Source organism: Athene noctua, chromosome 8 (assembly GCF_965140245.1).
Source record: "Athene noctua chromosome 8, bAthNoc1.hap1.1, whole genome shotgun sequence".
Classification (NCBI taxonomy): domain Eukaryota; kingdom Metazoa; phylum Chordata; class Aves; order Strigiformes; family Strigidae; genus Athene; species Athene noctua.
In genome coordinates this window covers 6170946-6190570 of record NC_134044.1, presented here as the reverse complement: position 1 = coordinate 6190570, position 19625 = coordinate 6170946, and the positions used below count along the sequence as shown (strand labels likewise).

The window sequence follows — 19625 nt, the reverse complement described above, 5'->3', positions numbered from 1 at the left end:
TGAGAGTAATTATGTGATTCTTTTTTGGTGCTATTGCTTCTGGCGATTTAAAAAATGAAGAGCAATAATGTCAGTTGTCTGTCAGTTTAGGTACAAGGTCACACAGGAAATTAACCTGAGTGAATCCCTGTGTTGTTCTGTGTAGTAAACAACCCTCCGAGTATGGAACATGACTCCTCCCTTTTAGAATACAGAAAGAAAAAGAGGAGTGCGCTATCACTCCCCAAGTAAACCGGAAACCTATGGCTCATTCCCTTAACGACTCGGAATATTCCCAAGCTCAAAGAGAAGAACCAGTCCGGTTAGCACGTCTGTAGGAGAAACTATGGAGAAGTGGCCTCTCATCTCTTCTGTAGTACCTACTTAGAGATGCACTTAAAAAACATAGTGCCAAACAGCTTATACCTACATATGTATGTTTGCTCCAAAGGTATTACATCTTTTCAAGGCCAGTTACGAAACCAAACTCCTTTTCCAGAGTGTGAGAAACTCTGGTTTGAACTGTTCAGTAGAGCCAAGGCTGCTCATGCAGTTGAAGTGGGACTGTTAAAGTGATGTCTCTTTGCCTGACTAGTCTGTCTTCTGGGCATGTGTTTTTTGAGTCGGGCTGGTGGCGGTCCTTCTCAACCTCCGCTGTTCTGCATGATGTGGTCCTGCATGGTCCGTGAATTCACATAGCAACTGGATCCTCTTTTGAGTAGTTGAACCCTTTTCTGCTCCTCTTACTCTCAAGGGTTCCTGGGAGATTTCCCATCTGTCTTTATTTTCCCCTGCATTCCTTTCCTGTGTATTTTTTGTTATGTAACACCCAGTGTCAGGGACAATAGTGTAAGAAGCTGAAACTTGCATAAACGTTTTATAATCTTTTAGGAAACCTTTTGCTCTGATTAAGCTGAAAAGTATAGATTTTGATTAGTAATTTTTTTGTCTTTTCTTGCATTACACAAATGTATTCAGGGATTAACTGAAACTGGCAGGATTGCTGCTGTAGTCATTTTTTAATGTGGAGGTTACTATAACATGTAGTAGAGATGACAAGAAAATTGAAACCATATGATGGAACAGGGAATGTACATGGCATGTACAGAATTTCAGTCATTAAGTGGGAAAGTTACTGCTGAGTTCAGCACAAAGTACTATTCTGGTCAGGGTCCGAACCCCTATCAAAGTTCAATACCTGCCTTTTAGCATGTCTGCTGCATGTAATATTTCAAACCACTAAACATAGACTGGTTATAGATCTGTATATAAAAATGTTATGTTTAACAAAGAACTATAACATGATACTAGGTCCCTAATTGGAGGAGGCAGACTTTGAAATTATATTTTTGTTGCAATTTCTTTGTTATACTGTGGATTTATGGATCTTTTATACATCTTAAAAGAAACAATTTTGAGTTTTTTGGCAATGTTTGAAGTCAGTGGCATCAATTTTGTTTAAAATTAACTAACTATTGGGCCAGGCATCACATGATATTAAAATCTGAGTATTAAACTGCTAGTACAAAACAGGTTATTAATGCCAGATCCAAATTAATTTACTGTGGAAATGAATCAAACATTTCTGACTGACTGGCCAAGGCAGAAGTTTCAGCAGGTCCAGATTTTTCCTTGTTACAGATTCTCATTTCCTTTTTTTGGCTGGCTGTGTTGGAATCGCTGCTTCAGTGATGACAGGTGGCACTCACCTGATGATCAGTGCAGGTCCATCCTCTCCTCTGGCCACCCCTGCCGTTAGCTCCCGGAAAGTATGATGACAAAGCCACCGTCATCTGGGTGGTGTTGAAGGTGGTGTTTACTCTCTCCAGTTAAGTGTTAACTGGATTGACAAGTATCCCTCAACCTGTTTGCAGGCAGGCACTACCAGAGTTATTTCCACAATTTTTCCTCTAATCCTTAGATCCTGTTTCTCCTGTCTTGTGAAGTTGGATTTTTTTTTTTTTCCAGGGGTGTGATTTGACCAGAACTGTACAGCAAAAAAGTATCTGTATTCACATTATTTATTAAGAGACAGCAAATTTCTAATTGTACCAGAAAATGAATGCTACTTGTTTGTATCCCCCTTCCCATGGTGCTCATTCTAAGCCATTTGCCATTGTCTTCTTGTATAGCCTGATATATTTACAGCTCTTCCATTTGGTATCAGTTACAGTTAATTTAAGTACCACTGACTTTATTTTCAGCTTTTTGCTGTGTGTGCTGCATTTGTAATTGAGCTCTTATTTGAAAATGATTGGGACAAACAATCTCAGTTGTATTTTTTTTCAATATTGCATTGACATATTTAATTGCATCTATACTTTGGAAAAATCTCATGACAATTTTCCGCCTTATTTGTTTTCTTAGATTATCCTATGCATGTGCTTGATGACCTTTTTTCAAATAATTTTTACTTTTCTCTTTTGTTTCTCATCTCTTTTCCTCATTTGCCTCAATTCCTGCTTCTCTCCTCCTCCCCAACCTCTCCTGATTGATGCTTATTCTCCCCGGCCTATTCCAGTTCTCTGCCTCTGAAAGCTTCAAAGAATGACAAATCAAGAAGTTTGAAAAAAATCTCTCGGTAAGAATGAAAACAAAGTGACATACTTTGTTGTCTGTACACTTAGCTCATCTCCATTGTAAGGTGCTGTTTCAGCTGCATCCTAGGAACAGGCATACTGTTGATTACTGCTTTTCTACTGTGGGGCGCTGGGAAACTGTTCATTTTCTACCTAGTGTGTTTAGTTTTCTATTGATGAAAGTAAATATTTTCACTTGTTACGATTAAGAGTTGGACAAAGAATTCTGCCTTTGCCAAGATGCTGCTTTGAAATATCAGAGCCCCACTCTGATGAAAATGGAAAGGAGTTTAGTGGTGAGCTGAGTAAGACAAGCTTTATACTCTTAAGAGTGCTCTTTTCCTCCTTCAAAGATAACTTAATTTTAGAATCCATAAAATCTTTAGCATCTGTGTCACCTTTCATAATTTATACTCTTTGGCTGTTCTGTCAGGTAAGTGGCCTTCTGTCTAGGCCTAGCTTTAGTGTATAAATACTTAGAGCTCTTATTCTTAAGTTTGTGGTCAAGAGGTAGAAATACTGATTCCCTTGTTGCAAGCCCCAAAATTTGTACTTTTTTTATTTGGTTAAAATGACAGCTTTCCTGCATTGTTAGGGTAAGTTAGTTTCCTAGGACCATGTGATGACTAATATTTCTAGAGCAGCATTTCATCACACGTAAAATAAATGGGATGATTAAATGTTTTTGAGAAAGTGTAAAGACATCTGTGGGGAGAGATGACCACTGCCTAAACCTTGTAGGGGTAGATATCTAGCAGTGGACTTTGATATTGTTTCAAGTACCTGTTTCTCCCGAAAGAAATCCCAGCTGTTTTTGTGCCAAGCTCCATCCAGCTGTGTCCTCAGGCACCTCTTCAGTGCAACGTCCCCTTACAGCCTGCCAGGCAGAGAGATTATAAACCAGGATGCGTCCTTTGCCCTTCCCAGGGGGCCTGCTGAGGACTCCCGAGACAAGCAGATAGCTCCATGATAACTCTATCTCAGTTTTTGTGTCCTGCGTCTCGCTCTCAGTATCTTTAGCATCTTACACCAAACAGGAGCTTCTAAAGCTGTGGAGATAGGGTAATTTCTCACTTTGAAATACTCTCAGTTGTGTGCTGAATTAACACTTGTTTTGTTACAGTTTATTTTTATGGCTACCTCAGCCAGATATATATTATAGGTATAATCAGAGTATAAGTGGCAGCTGTTTGCCCACAAGGCATTTTTCCGTACACACATGATCAGAAATGAGCTGTTTGTACTGGCCCAGAGTTTTGGTTATTCACCAAAGCAGCCGGCACAACCTCCTTGTGAGGTGCCAGATGTGAAGAGAGAGAAACTTCTTTCTAATAAGAGTGTGACATAGGTAGTGGTGATGGGGAGGAACTGGCTCCACCACACCTCAAGGAGATGACCTTCTGTACTGTTGTTGCATGTGTGGGGTACTTAAAGCATATTGCAGGTTTTGTGATGGGATGTTAGCTTTAGGAAGCCTTTCCTGCCCAGGTGGTTGTTGACGGTGTTCTTAATTCACCTCACAGCTGTGCAGGAAATGGAGAAATACTCACTTCCAGTAACAGTGAAAACGCCCACTCCTTTAATGATAATATTTTCTCATAATTTTTTAATCTGTTTATACAGAGATAGTAGTTGTAGACTTTTTTCAAATTTTGTGTGAGCTGTGTTAAGATAATTTGCTAAAACCACCCTTTGTATTTAATTATGTGTATTAACACTGGAGTAAAACTGAGTGATACCATAGGAGTAGAAATAACACTCAAAATAGAAATTAATCAATTTGGATGACTTAATTTCTATAAGGGTTCTGAACTGTTGGTCTTGTGGAGGATTAAGTTGATAGGGGGCTTAAACCATAGGTGTACTGTTCTGTTGTTAAATGTGTTCTTCCTACGTTACAGAGAGTTCATCAATTACATGAAGCGATCCCGAACCTTTTATGCCTCTATAGCAGAAAGGCTGTGTGATGGAGACCTGGTGATGAGAGACAGCTCAACCTGCTGGAATGGAGAGGATGTTGTAGAAAGGTAAAGTTACAAGTAAAAGTTTTCCCAAACGGTGATAAAGGTGACTCTGTGTCCTTCTGATGGTTCAGAAACATTGAGACACTGTTGTCATTATTTCTCCTTCATAGTGAACTTGATGCTTAACTGAGCAAGAGTTTTGCTAACATAAAAGGTTGTTAATGCTGAGTTTAAGGTATCTCTATTAAATATAGTGAAATACTTCCTTGAAGGGCTGCTTTGTAGATCACTTTCACTATAGAAAGACAGCTCTTTGCAGAGAGATTTACCCTCTAAAGCTCAGTTAGCAAGCAGTACCTCCATGACTGACTGGAGGTCCCTTCCAGTCTGCTGTTTACAGGCTCACTTGTGCAGAGCTCAGTGTCATGTTTGGCCATAATTAGAAAATATGTAGCTTTTCCTGCAAAGGTGTCAGAAAAATACAGTGTCTACACCATTATGTTTTTAAAGAATTTCCCTGCCATTTCTTTTCAGAGTTTCTGACATAGCACTTTGGATAACAACTGTGTTTGGAATTGCCCAGAACCCTTACCAGAGCATGTTCTTCAGGAATTCTTATAAAGTAACAATAAGTGCAGTGTTCCATATTGGTAGAGTAGCTAGAAGCTCTCTAGGGTGAAAAGATCTTTTTAGTTTGGAAGCTAATTTTTTTCCCCTCTGTATTTTATCACAGTCTTTCCCCTCACCCTTTAGAATCCAAACTGGAAAATACACTTGCACTCTCCATGAGCTAAACTTCTTGCTATCATTTCTCTTATTCTGTATAACATGAGTCAACATTGCCCTGAGGAGAAAAAGAGGTATTCAGAATACAACTAAATCTGTTACTATCACTGTCAAAGTGTACATCAGTTTTTCACAGTGAGAGCTGGTTGGAAGTGTGCCAGTGCATGTTTTCCAAAACTGTCTTTTTGTCGAAACAGAGATGTGCCATGGGATTGTGTTGGCTTTCATGATGTTGCTTTTTGAAGTGTATTTTGTGGTTTGTAGAAGTTTTAAAAGATAAAGTTCTAGCATTCTTTTTCCTTGGTCTAAAACAATTTTCATGATTTAAAATTGTTTTGTTGGAACTTACGGAATAACTCCGCTGTGGAACAGAGAGAGATGTTACAGGCTGTCCTGTCAAACGGAGTTCTGACTCCCACACAGTTGTGCTTAGAAGTTTAATACTTCAGTGTATATTGGCACTACAAATTAATTGTAGAAGCATATATTTTGAAGATTTTGGCAACAATGAAATATTCTAAGTATTAATGTATAGTGATTGTAATACTGATTGAAGTTTTTACTGTAAAAGTAATGGAGAGGATGTGGGGAGGATATAAGTGTTTCTAATTGGTATTTCTGTTTCACAGTCCCTTCTGCTTGTAACATGTTGCTGGATATACAGTTAATTTTCAGCTTTCTGGCCAGGAAAAAAAAAACAAAACAAAAAACACCCACAAACAAGAAAGCAAAACCAAGAAAAATATTTTCTATATCAACTCTCTAAACAAAAAAAATAAATAAAAATTTAGGTTTGAGTTTAATCTTATTTTGTTTTCTTAAAAAAAAAAACCCAAACCAACAACTGCTTAAATCACTGATATACATGTTTTAGAAAGGCATGAAAAGGAAAGATGTTGTTTTTTCCTTTTGCCAAAGCTGGAGACATGCAGAAAAGTTTCAGATTTGAAAAGGGTAGGAAACTGGGAAGAGATTAACAAGACCCTTCACATTTTGAATTACAAAGCAAAAACAAAGGAGAAAAACCAGCCTCTACACCCCAACAAATTACGTCAACCAACCAAAACCCACCCCTCAACCCAATATATATTTGTAGTTAACATATGAAGAGGAAAAAATAGAAAATAAAAGTTTAAATTAACATGTTTAATCAGCGATATGTATATTTCTCAGTTCTATTGCAGTATTGATTGCCTTAAAAGGAGGAGACTTTCCAGGCAGCCTGCACTGCCAGCAGTGCTACACAGCAGCAGAAACATGGCGCCTGCTTGCTGAGAAGTTTTACTCCTTTCATCATCTGTTTTATAGGCTGGACTTGTCACCAGTTCTCCCCACCTGAGAAATAAACCTGTCCTGGTGATGCCTGAAGATGCATTTCTCTTTGCCCTTTCTCCTTTCCCAGGAGATCAGAGGATTAAATATCAGCAGTAGTAAACAACTCTGAACTCAAAATAGAGCCTTATTCTTAACTCTGTATCAGAAAATAGATCACCCCAATTAATCTGGGGCTGTCTTGTGAACCTGAGTTTAAGGTTACTCAGGCTGCGGAACTGGTAAAAGCTGCAGTTCCTGTTTCCTCAATGCTTCTTGCATTTCATAATGCTGTTTAAAAGCTGAGTGATATTTATACTGCATGCTAATTGTCATTCAAGCTCTTTAGGAAAAACAAACTCGACCTTTAAAAACAATTTGACACACAAATGCAGCCTGAAATAATATGAAATTATTACTCACAAAGGGGATTGTGCATTCAATTAGTAGAGAGGGCACTTGAGGTCTGTCAGAGGATCTGATAAACAGGATTCTCATTGTACATTTTTATTTTACACTAGCAAGCTAAAAAAAGCTTGAGCTGCCAGTAAATAAACTGTAAAAAAAGCCAGGTTGTTTCCACCAGTTTGAGAATACGCTTCTGGCCTGCTTTTCAGACGAACAGCAAAACATGGCTTTGCTAGCAGTCCACTAGTGTCAGTTCAGGACATTTGAAGACATTAGAAATACTTGTGCCAGGAGGTAATCTCTTCCTCTTAATTACTCTTTTGAGCAACTTGTTCCTGGAACAAGACTTTGTATAACAAAAGGTCTATGAGGCTAATAAATGGTCTGAGTATACAAAGAATGCTCAGAGAAGATGAGGCTAGAGCAGAAAAACTGCAAAAATATTTTGCAAAATGAAGCAAGCTTGGAGAAATTTCTATGCTGGAACCTTTCTTTTCTGGCAGTGTGTCAGATGATTATCTCAATACCACGTCAGTAGAAGAGACTGAAGGTGAAGTTGACAATGTGAACGATTATGCACTGCCGGACCAGACACCATTCACCTAAGAATTCTAGGAGGACTGAAGGGTTGCTTCAGTTGGATTACTCATTGTGATACTGTGTTTTCTTTAAGACTGCTCCAATAACAGATAGAAAGATGTGAAATTTGAAGACATCGTTGTATTTTTATCAAAATAAGGATTTTGGAAAGGTGTGGCTGGTAAACTTGGTATGTTACAGTAAAATCAGTAGGAACTATAAGCAGATGAACATGACATTTAGGGAAAGGAATCAACATGCTGAGAGTTTGTAGGAGATAACAAGCATGTAGGCAGGGTAGATTGCTATAATCTGCTTGGATTTCTGATAGATATTTGATAAGATCCTTCACACAAGGCTGGTAGAGATTAAAGTGAGGGTAGATAATAGATGGTTCTAGCAGAAAGAGATCACCAGTGGTAGTGCATGGGGATTTGCGCTGGAACCTGTGCTGTTCATCTGTCATAAAAGACCTGTGAAGGGGAGTGAGTGCTGACGTGACAGGATGTGCTGATGACACTGTTACTCTGGATAGAAAAGACTCAGGTCAGCTGTGGTTAATTGTGGGAGGAACTTGTGACATAGAATGACTAGGCAGTAAAATGGCATATGAAATTCAACATGGGCAAATGTAAAGTGATTCACATAAAAGAACGATCCAGACGTTACAGAATGGTGTGCACTGAGGTGGCTTTCACTGCTCCAGGCATGTGGCCTCTGCTGTTGTGCTTTCCCCCAGGCTGAGAAAGATAGAGCACAACCACAGATGTGCACGGGGAACAACAAGGAAGAGGACTGAGGACATGAAATGGATCAGGTGTGTGAAACAGCAGACACTGGAGCCTGACACAGAAAAGATAGAAGGGGAATATGATAGTGGCCTATAAAAATCATGTGTCATGGAGATGTTGAATAGGCATTTGTTGTTCACCGTCTCTTTCATTGCAAGAATAAGGGAATCTTCTTAAATTAATAAGTGACGTCTTAAAAACAGAAGTAAATATTCCTTTGATAAACTTTTAGTTAAGCTGTGAAACTTCTTCCTTCAGGATGTTTGGATGTTTAAAAGAATGGATGGATTCATGAGCAAATTCAGCTCATAGCAAGGGCAAGTTATAAAATGACTGAGCAGATACAAGGCAACCAGGTGCCACATCCAAATCTCTTTGAGAGCTGAGGCAAAGGGTTGGACAGAAGATCTCCTCTGGTCACCCCCAGGCAGATGCTCCCATGGACTTCTGTAGGGGCTAAATTGCAGGAAACTTCCTCCTCTCCTCAAGAATATCTCTTCAACAAAGCTAAATGCCTGCATTGAATCACTTTCTCCATTCTCCCTGGCTGTGATAGCTAAACAGGATTTGCTCTCTCAGGTCTCAGCCTCATAAATAGCAGACTAATACAATACAGTGCCCAAGGATTCTCCCAAAAGCTCATGTTGAGATTTTCTGTTGATGTTAGATTTACATCTTTGCACAAAACATGAATTCTCCTTTAGAACTCCTCTTTATGAAGTTTGGCTTTTTGTGCAGTCTTAGCTGCAGCAGAGTTGCCTCATCAGAGACAGCTCTTTCTGCTGCTAGAGAAGGAAAAAGGAGATGCTGTCTCACTAGTGGGCTTTTGGGGTGTGCCTGTGCACAACAGATGAGTAATCCTGATTTGAAAATAGCACTTTAATGGAACAATGGGTTGTGAGTTCTACATGAAAGTTAAATACTTGTTCAGTCTTTCCATGTCTGCCTGCCTGCTTATCTCTTGCAGTTTCTATTTCAAGAGAGATGAAACAATCATAAATAATAAATAGACAAGAGTAATCTGTGTATAGAAGAATTAAAGCATTGTGAGTGTAGCTGGCATTGGTTATAGCCAGCTCTAGGCACTGCGTACACTCTCCCACTCTTTTGCCATGGCTATGCAGTTCTCGGAAAGAGGATGACTGCAATCTGAAAACTATCAACTGTGCACGCTGCTCCGGCTTGGAGGCTAGGGAATGAAAGCTGCTCAGAGGCATGTTCAGCAACCTCAGTACTTGCCTTTCAGATGTCGGTGACAGGCTCCTCCTTTGCATATCCGGGCTTAATCTGAAAGCAAAGGTGATGTTGCGGCGTTGCTCTGCATCCCCCGAGCTCTGCTGGAAGGTGCATTCTCAGGGCAGCCCCCACAGACCTGTTCCTCAGTTATTATCGCATAAGTGAACATGTGCCTTTAGCATGTCCATTTCAAAGATACTTCTGTCCCATGAACATCATGTCAGGATCTCAGGATCTTTGTAGGTTGAGAGGTCTGCTCGTGACTCGTGTTAGAGTGCAGCTGGCTGTCTGTGGGGACTGTCCAGACACTAAAACCTCTTATGGAAGTGGTTTCATTTTATGGGTTGAAAATTAGAGGCTGACAGATGCTCATGAGAACTGTAAGATCACTGCTACCTTTTCAAATCTTTTTCCTTTTAAGGAATGAGCAATCAGTTACTTCGATACTCTCTAAAATGCACACCATCTTTACTGTGATGTTCTGGTATGCAAAAACCAGCTTGAGTCTTACAGTAGGAAAATGTGAGCCGGTAATAAAGAAGAAAATGAAGTTGACTTTGAAATGAAAATGAAATTACTTTGTTATTAGCAGTGGTGGATACTTGGGATCTCTGCAATAAAGCCCCTTTTACTCAGGTGCTGAAATATGCTTTTAGGCTGTGTCTCCAGTGTACAACAGGCATGGATCTTCAGAGAAAGGGATGGTGCTGATAACCCAAAGCCCACACTATCTGGAGGTTTTACTTCAGACTAGCCCTGGAGCCCTGTGGACTAAACGCCACTAGCATCCTTAAAGAGCATCCTTACTTTCATTGAAAAAGAATCTGGTTCTGAGCCAGCTCTGCAATATCAACTGGAGTGTGAGAAATGGTGACACTCATGAGTTTAGCTAAAAAGTATAAACCTGATCAGAACTAACATGTTAAGATAGACACACCTGGTGGTTAGCTGGACACCTATATTTGAAGTTTGAGGTCTGAAGCTATCTGCCTCAAGTACTTAGAGGCTGTAATTAGCATATAAATAAGTTCATTAAAAATTATATCAGTGCAATCTACTGATGCAGGTAGTCTATGGTGACAATTTTGGTAGCACACTACCCATAGCAGCAAGGTGCTATAGTGCTTCAGAACTCTCAGATTGGGCTGGCTCACAGGTTTGCTGCCTTCTGAAGGATTCAGCAGAAATGTCCCATCCTGGAGCTGAGCCAGCCTGCCTGTGCTAGACGTGTGAAACCTAATGAGATCACAGCAGGTAGTGACATGGCTGCAGGTGGTAACCTGAATCCAGGCTCTTGGCTGCTTTTGATGCTATATTTTCCATTTACAAAAAACCCCTGTTAGAACAGTGTCAACCTTCAGGTTGACCGAAAAAGAAAGCTTTCAAAAGTTTGGCAGAGAAATTGTTCCTCGGAAGAAGCATATCTGAATCATGACCATGATATGCAGCAGCTTTACATGACTTTTTCTAAGCAAAGGCTGTGACACGTCTAGGTCAGTGAGTCATTTTACAAGTTACAATTGCACTGTAGATGTGCAATTTGTTTTAGGAGTTATTGCTACTTGAGTCTTAGTTGCTCTGCAGCTCAGTTTTATCATTTTGAGTGATCCGCATTTTTGGTTTATTTAAATTGAAAACCAAACAAATTCTTTCTCTATGGCTGAAAATCCAGAGCTTTAGGAGAAATTACGACCATGTGCAAAATATTTTCAAACATAGGAATACTGGAAAAGGAAAGAAAGAGAGGAAGAATTCTTCTCTGTGATGCATTTTTGGGCACAGCTGGTTGTCCCATGAAATCCCCATGCACTGCTATCATTACTTTTACTCTTAACTAAAGATTTGTGCATATATGTAGTATCTATAACCAGGAATTACAACTAGTATTATAAAGAACAGCTGTAAGTATGCTTTAAGCCACTGTAATATTTGTGATTTTTCTATTTACCTTTTTTTTTTTTTTTCCATCTGTCAGGCTTAACGGTTATTGAGCTCTAACCATTTCTGAGTTGGAACTTATATACAAGAGTTGAATCAGAACATCAAGCTTAGCTTTATTTGGAACAGAGAAAGAAAAACCTTTTTGAAAACGACTATGTGGAATTTTGTGTTTGTTGCCTCTCAATTTCAAGAGGAAATTTCCTGAGTTTCCAAATGAAATGGTCTTTTTCTTATTGCCAGTTAGCTTGATCTGGAATAGCCTTAATTAAGATTGAAGTAGTAGAGTGATTCTGCTGGTCAGACACAGCTTTCCATTGCGCAGGTACAGATCCCATCGTCATTTCAGATGTGTCTCTTCAGGTGTGTATGGGTGAATTTTATCTGGAATGGGTTTCTCTGAATGTGGCAGACTTTGCCATCGATATTGCATTAAAATGTTTGAGACAGCCTAAAGTCATTATTCTCATTTCTCCAAATCTGCTTTGGTTTTGTAGTGCTATGAGGAATTGAAAGGGAGTAAAAACGTGTTTGTATTACTGAAATCTACAGGCTCGACATGTAGTGCCCTGATTTGACAGGGAGTAGGGGGAGAGGTTCTTTTACAGCAACTGCTTTTCAGATTGGAGTCACTTTCTCCGTAAATTTCAAGTGTAACATTTTCAGGTTAAAAACTTGCATATAAAAATGGCTTTTAAACCAAATTACTGGGAATGTAAGAGAAGGATGTTTTGTAACACTCAGTAGGAACCCAAACTTCTTTTTATTCCTTCTCTCCTTCTGTCTTTTACTTGTTTTTCTTGGAATTTTGCATTAAGTGGTGAGATTAGGAGACACCTGTCCACAGACTTAAGCAGATCGTGTCACGGGTTGTTACGCTCTCAGGGCCTGTGCAAGCTGGCTGAGAAAGGAAGTGGCAAATCACAATGACTTCCTTTACTCAAAATGTTTTCCTTTAGAGACTTTCAGTTTTTATGAGTTTGGCGCTTTCATTGTCCCCTTTCTCATTTCCTTACACTCTAGCAAGCAGCCATCTGGATATGGAAAACAAAGATAATCATTTAGCCCTAGCATACTTAAAAAGCTTCTGTTATTCTTGTGCCATCAATGTAAACAATTTCTGGAGATATACTTGTTACTGTAAATTGTGAAGTGCTGTATCTTCTTGCAGTGTTTTGCAGGGTTTAGGTATTTTCCAGGACTTGTGATGGTTTTGTTGGGGTTTTTTGGTGTGGATTTTTTGTTGTTGTGTTGGCGTTTTTTGTTTGTTTGTTTGTTTTTTGTATTGTTTTTAAATCCTGTAGAATAAACCAAATACATTGTGGTGAAAGTGACCATTTAAGACATAAATTTGCCTGAGTTTATCCTTCAGGATGATACAGAGCTCTGTCAGGCTTTGAATGACATATTATGTGTCCTTCTGTCAGGATGCATGAGGAGTGAGTGTTAAAGTTCATTGTCATGCAAGCATGTAAATGTTAATGAGGCTGCTAATTATCTCCTGCACAGCCTCCATCAACCACAGGGAGGAGAGATAGCAATGGTTAATAGCTACTCCTCACTACATGTAAATTTATCATGTGGCCAGGGAACCCCAATTTAGGGACTTTCTGCTTGTCCCCTGCAGTAGCAAGCAAGTTGTACTAAGACAAGAACAAAAAAAAAAAAGCCACAAGGCTCAAGATTTAGGAAGAGGACAAGCTGTGACTGTTTGTAGTGCAGAACAGGAGCAGTCAGAGAGCTCTCTTTATTTTCTGGTCTGAGATTGGACAGCGTTTATGCAGTTACAGATGAAACCCTTTACTTCAATATTAGTGACCATATAGGTGAATATAGGCACCTGGTCCCAGGCAGGTTAGGGTGAGTATTTGAAACAGTTGAGGTGAATCTGTAAACCAGAGATGAAGATAGCTTAATATTTTCCTTATTCAGGCCAAATTTAGGTCTGCTGTTAGCCCACTGTCTGTGCAGATAAAAGCATCCTGGTGAACTCAAATTTGATGTCACAGGTTTGAATTTGCCCCATGTTCTTCTAATGTCTGTCTTGTAAAATGAACAGTGGCTGCTCTGAGAATATTTCAGGGTGTAATTTGTATGTGCAGGTCTGTAGTTGTTTAAGGATAGAATACGATAATCTGCTGTCAGTAAAGCTTGCCCTTTCATGTGAGGAAGCAAAAATCTGGAGTCGGGCTAGTCAGGAGGAGAATATTCACTTTCTCTCAGCTATTTCATATTAAATGATGTCAGATGGAGCAACTGGCGTCATCTACCTGGACTTGTGTAAAGCATTTGATGCTGTCCCACATGACATCCTTATCTCTAAATTGGAGAGACATGGGTTTGATGGGTGGGCGACTTGGTGGATAAGGAATTGGCTGGATGGTGGCACTGAAGAGTGGCAGTCAACAGCTCGATGTCCAAGTGGAGAGCAGTGATGAGTGGTGTTCCTCAGGGATCAGTGTTGGGGCCAGCAATGTTTAACATCTTTGTCGGAGACACAGACAGTGGGATTGAGTGCACCCTCAGAAAGTTTGTGGTCGACACCCTGGAGGGAAGGGATGGGCCATCCAGAGGGACCTGGACAGGCTGGAGGGGTGGGCCCGTGCAAACCTCATGGAGTTCAACAAGGCCAAGTGCAAGATCCTGCACAGGGGTCAGGGCAATCCCAAGCACAGACACAGGCTGGGTGATGAGTGGATGCAGAGCAGCCCTGAGGAGAAGGACTTGGGGGTATTAGTGGGTGGAAAACTGACTATGAGCCAGCAATGTGCGCTCACAGCCCAGAAAGCCAACCGTGTCCTGGGCTGCATCAAGAGAAATATGGCCAGCAGGGCAAGGGAATGGATTATCCCCCTCTACTCTGCTCTCATGAGACCCCCCTGCAGTGCTGTATCCAGCTCTGGGGGCACCAGCATAAGAAGGACACGGACCTGCTCGAGCGGGTCCAGAGGACGCCACAAAGATGATCAGAGGCTGGAGCAGCTCCCCTGTGAGGGCAGGCTGAGAGATTTGGGGGTGTTCAGCCTAGAGAAGGCTCTGGGGAGACCTTAGAATGGCCTTCCAGTACTTAAAGGGGGCTACAGGAAAGATGGGGAGGGACCCTTTATCAGGGGGTATAGGGATAGGATGTGGGGTAATGGTTTTAAACTGAAAGAGAGTAGATTTAGGTTAGATATAAGGAAGAAATTCTTCCCTGTGAGGGTGGTGAGGCGCTGGCACAGGTTGCCCAGAGCAGCTGTGGCTGCCCCCTCCCTGGCAGTGTTCAGGCCAGGTTGGACGGGGCTTTGGGCAACCTGGGCTAGTGGAAGGTGTCCCTGCTCATGGCAGGGGGGTGGGACTGGAGGATCTTTAAAGGTCCCTTCCAACACAAGCCATTTGGTGATTCAGTGATTTCAAGTGTTCGGGGATATTGTATTCTGCTATCTGAATTGGTGTCATCCCTGTTCCTGAAGGCAAATCAGTTAAAAAGCATCAAAGAACAGCACTGGGCCCTGTTCTTCCAGTTCAGTTTTTCTGAAATGGGAAAATAAATCCTGTATTTTTTGGTCACTGAAGGTTAGGCATTTTTCAAAAGTAAAGACAAAAGAGTTCATACAGAAACATTTACATTTCTTATAAGCATGCATACTTTATATGTTCTACAAAATATATGAATTGGATCAACTTCAGGTAAATGGATCAAAACTGACTCTAGGCCATGTGATGCCAGTGCCAAGCCACAGAATATGAAGGAAAGAGGAAGAGTTGTAGGAAGGTCAATCAAGTAGTGAAGATAAATGGAGTATGTGGAGGTCAGCTGTGTATAAGAAGAGGTGAGGTAATCAGAGTATAGTATTCAGTCCAGAGATGCTGGAAAGAAAACAGCTAAGGGGGTGCTGAGCTGGGTGGAGTAATCTTTGCTGAGATATGCTGTTCTAGAGCTTCTACCATCAGGCAGCAGAGACCAATCTCTGTCAGCAGTGGCACTGCAGGAAAGTCACAGAGGCTTTATTCACTTCTGTGGAATACTCTGGATTTATGCTTGATTGCTGAGAAGAAAGTTTCTAGAATTAGAGCTTTGGGATTGCTTATATGTAAGGATGGGAAAGCCAGTATGTTTAATGCTCTGATTCTACTCTCCCCTGCTTTATTTGAGAGCATTTTGAAATTTACCGTACAGTCCCATGAATTAAAAATGTATGTCCTTCGATAGTTCCCTTCAGCTTGGAAGGGATCTCAGGAGGTCTCTGGTCCAACCTTCTGCTCAAAGCAGGGGCTACTGTGAGATCAGATCAGGTTCCTCAGGGTTTTATCCAGCCTGCTCTTGAAAACTTCCAGTAATGGAGACAGCATGAGCTCTTTGGGTGACTTGTGCCACTTCTTGACTGTTGTCGTGGTGCAAAACTTTTCCCTTGTATCCAGTCAGAATGTCTCTAATGGCAAATTTCATCTGCTGTTTCTTGTCCTCTCACCATACATCACAGAGTGGTTGCAAACCTGAAACTCTTTAAGACTGTGCTGACAGCAAACTAACAAGCACCAGTGCTTAACAGGCTCTTTGTCAGATGCATTGAGAGACACAGCAACCTGCATTATTTTCTGTTTTTACAAGGTGAGAGACTTCACTGATGATGGAAAGAAGCAATTATAAACACAGAGCATTATGCACAGAATAGATTAGAGCTGTTCCTTGCTCCCAGTCACTAAGCTGTAGTACTTAAATAAAATACATATGATATGAAGTGCCACCACAGAGGACTGTTTTTAAAAGATGCTGGGAAAGCAAAATCTATTTAACTAAGAAACTGTAGGAATATAAGGAAATAAATGCCTCAATAAGGAGATATTTGACCTTATTTCTACTAGGAATAAATTCAATTACAGTTCAGATTTAGAGGATTTCTTAAAAAGATGTTAGGTGGTTTTCGGTTATGAACAGAAAATATGGTCCAAATGAATTTGTAATATATTGTGAAAGCAAAGTTGTTGCATTGCATTTTACCAGTACTAGCAAAGAGAAAAATAGTTGGGTAGTGTTGGTGTTTTGTATGTATATAACTCACATGAAGTGATTTCTTATGAAAAGGAAGCACCAATTCAACCAACAAGCTGTGTTCAATCTGTAAGAGTTATTAAAATGCCATGTAACGATGCCTAGATGGTTTTTATTCTTCAAGATCACAGAGGCCAACATCAGTAAGCTGATACTAATTGAAGGAATTACATATTTAGGGCCAGAAGGGACGTTACTAAAACATCTCCCAGGGGGTTATGGGAATATACATATGTAGAAAGGAATGTCTTCTGTGGTGATTTGAGATTAGTGCCATGCAGGGTTCTGTGGTTAGATTGCTCTTCTACTTCTAGTTCTGACTCTATAAAAATTATGAGCTGTTACATCTTTAATCACATGGGAGAGGAGAGGGGACTGTCTTTCTAACAATGAACAGACATGTTATAATGCCATTAAATAGTTAGCAGAAAACTCCTTAGCTGTATTTGTTTGATGACAGTCTCACTCTAACTAAAACACAGAATGAGGAAAAAATGGAAGTAGGAAAACTGCTCCCTACTTGTAAAATTGTACCTAGCAAATTTCAGTGCTGCAAATAGATTTTGAATGCGAGGACAATTGCGTCTTAAAAGCTGTTATGCATCATCAGACTTCTCCCAACTGTTGAGATTGCTTTATAGTTGAGCATTGATTACCACAGTAGTTATTTTTCTCCACAAATTGAAAAGATGCACTTACTTCTTGTGTCAGCGGCCATTTCTAATATTGCACAAAGCTAAGCTGTCAGGCATAGGCTTTCAGTGTCAATCTTCTGCTTGGTCAAAAGGATACCTGTTACGCTTTGGGGACCATCTGCAGTGCTTGTTTAAGAACCAAGAGACATAGCTGAAAAGTAAGTGGTCGTGAAATACCTTATATGTGTCTCATAACTACTTGTAAGATACCTCCTCTGTTGGAGAAGAGCTACCAAGATCAAAAAGATTACATTCCATAGTCACTGTACTATATAATGAGACCTCATACCTTTTGATTTCCAAAGTGAATGAAAATGAAATATTGTCCCTAAAGAACCCTTCACAACTCTGAGCTGCAGCCACTGGGTGTAGCTTTGTGAGTTCAGTTTTTGCTGGGTGAGTATGCATGCAGTATGGATATGAGTAACAACAGCCTTAAGTCCAGGCTGGATCAAAGCCATATGCTGAAAACGGGTATTGTTTTACACACTACATATATATACAACCTTTCTCCTTATTATAAAAGAAACTTTTACAAGAATACATAATTCATATTAGTAGAAAGCCCTTCCTCATTTCCCCTTCCATTGTGCAAGCCAGCCACCAGAGGGAAGGAACGATTGCATACACACCCGTACACATCTGCAGCATTGTATCAAAGCTTCCTGTGGTACTTCAGTGCTTCTATTAAGTAGTAGAATCCTGACTAGATGAGGAAAGAATTATTTGCTCCTGGATTGTATGACTTCTGAAGATTAATGTTTGCGTTTGCAAATATGAACTGAGTTTCCATTGTTGAGGAAAGGTTTATTAGTTTGGTCAGAAATGTAAGAACATTTTTACAATTTTGACCAGAAATCATGTTTTCTGGTGAGGCTTTCTGTTAGGAATATAGTCCCTTCCCTCCTCACCACAAATTTTAAAAAGGTCAAGGCATGTCTTCACTATGACCCACACTGAAAAAGTTTGTAAAGAAGTGTGACAGAAGTCAATGATGTTTGTACATGATAGCTGCCTCAGGAATACTTGTGGCAGACTATTTGGCTGGATGTCATCTGCACTGATCTTCATAACTTAAACTAAGTCTATATGCTTAAAGACTTATTTTTTTGTTTGTTTTGTGGGTTTTTTATGCAGTGATAAAGGAAAGAATTTTAAGGATTTCAGTCCTGGGAATGATTAATAGATTGATCTCAGTGTAGAGGTTTCATTAAATGTAATTATGTGCCAGCTGTTGGGAAAATTTAACACCAAAAAGGAGCACCATTTTGAATTATCCAGCACCAACTACAGATGAGAAGTTAGTGTGAGTCAGGAGACAAGTTTTGTACTAAGGTACAGAAGTAAAAAGAGAGAAAACCAGTAGCAATCATTTAAGTCTTTCATGTGGCACAAGAAGCATGGTTCAGTGCATGAGTAACTGCTCACCTAAGGTCTGTTTGTGAAGTTTGATAAAATGATTTGTGGTCCTCGCTTCTCGTGGTCTGGACTGCTGTGAAGTTTGGATGATTGAGATATTGCTACTTAACTTGGTCTATGTTGTGCATAACCTCTTCTTAGATGGCAAGCCAGTCTGGTACTCAGTCTGGGTTTGGGGTTGCTTGAGGAACTCTGCTGGCAGCTTCACTAAACCATTTACAGCTCATCTTTGAGAAAATGCTGAGAAGCTACCTCCAATATTTTGGTGCTTGTCTTTAAAGCTCTGTTTTTCTGCATTTTGTTTTAAAATTGCATTTTTGCTTGTGTGTCCATGCATAGTATAGTGTTAAAATCATGCTGATGTGGTGAATGCAGTTTTCTGGATTGTCATGATGACTCCATGCTCACTGCTAGTTAGGTACAACCTGCTTGTTTGAAACTGTCTTCCTTTTGTGTAATCACACTCTCATCTTTCTTGCAGTGTCAATGGTAGGCTTTCTCCTTCTTAGTTGTTAATACTGTGATATGTCCAGGTAATTTATGCTGAAGGATCAAGTCCGTATTTGAAAAACATTTCTGTAAGTATAAATAGGGATTTGACTTGTGGTGGCCTCTTTTTAACATCATTATCATTAAGCATTTTCTCTCAGGTTGAGGAAATTGAATACAAATAATTAATACTGAGTTTCAAAGTTCCTTGGGGGACACTTGTAGAATTGGTGTGTACTCAACAACTTCTTTTGATTTAGATATTCTGTGGTGCAGGACTTTGAGCAGAATGTGTGAAAGAATAAATCTTCTCATACAGTCATCTAGGTTGCTCCAGTGGGGCAGTATTTTGCAGATATAACATGTAATGGGCTAATTTGATACTATTGTAGTATCTCTTTTATTTTGGCAGCCTTGGG

The 19625-nt window shown here is 40.0% G+C and overlaps 1 protein-coding gene across 2 annotated transcripts in view; it reads left to right on the top strand.

Annotated features, from left to right (window-relative positions):
* LOC141963363 (glypican-5-like) overlaps window positions 1-19625 on the top strand; it is a 388391-nt gene that overhangs the window by 136070 nt on the left and 232696 nt on the right. The window contains exons 5-6 of one of the 2 annotated variants that reach the window (XM_074912616.1): window positions 2501-2560; window positions 4460-4585. In XM_074912616.1, the coding sequence (XP_074768717.1) occupies window positions 2501-2560; window positions 4460-4585 (186 nt within the window). The remainder of the gene's footprint in view (window positions 1-2500; window positions 2561-4459; window positions 4586-19625) is intronic. The other variant, XM_074912617.1, reaches the window with a different exon arrangement.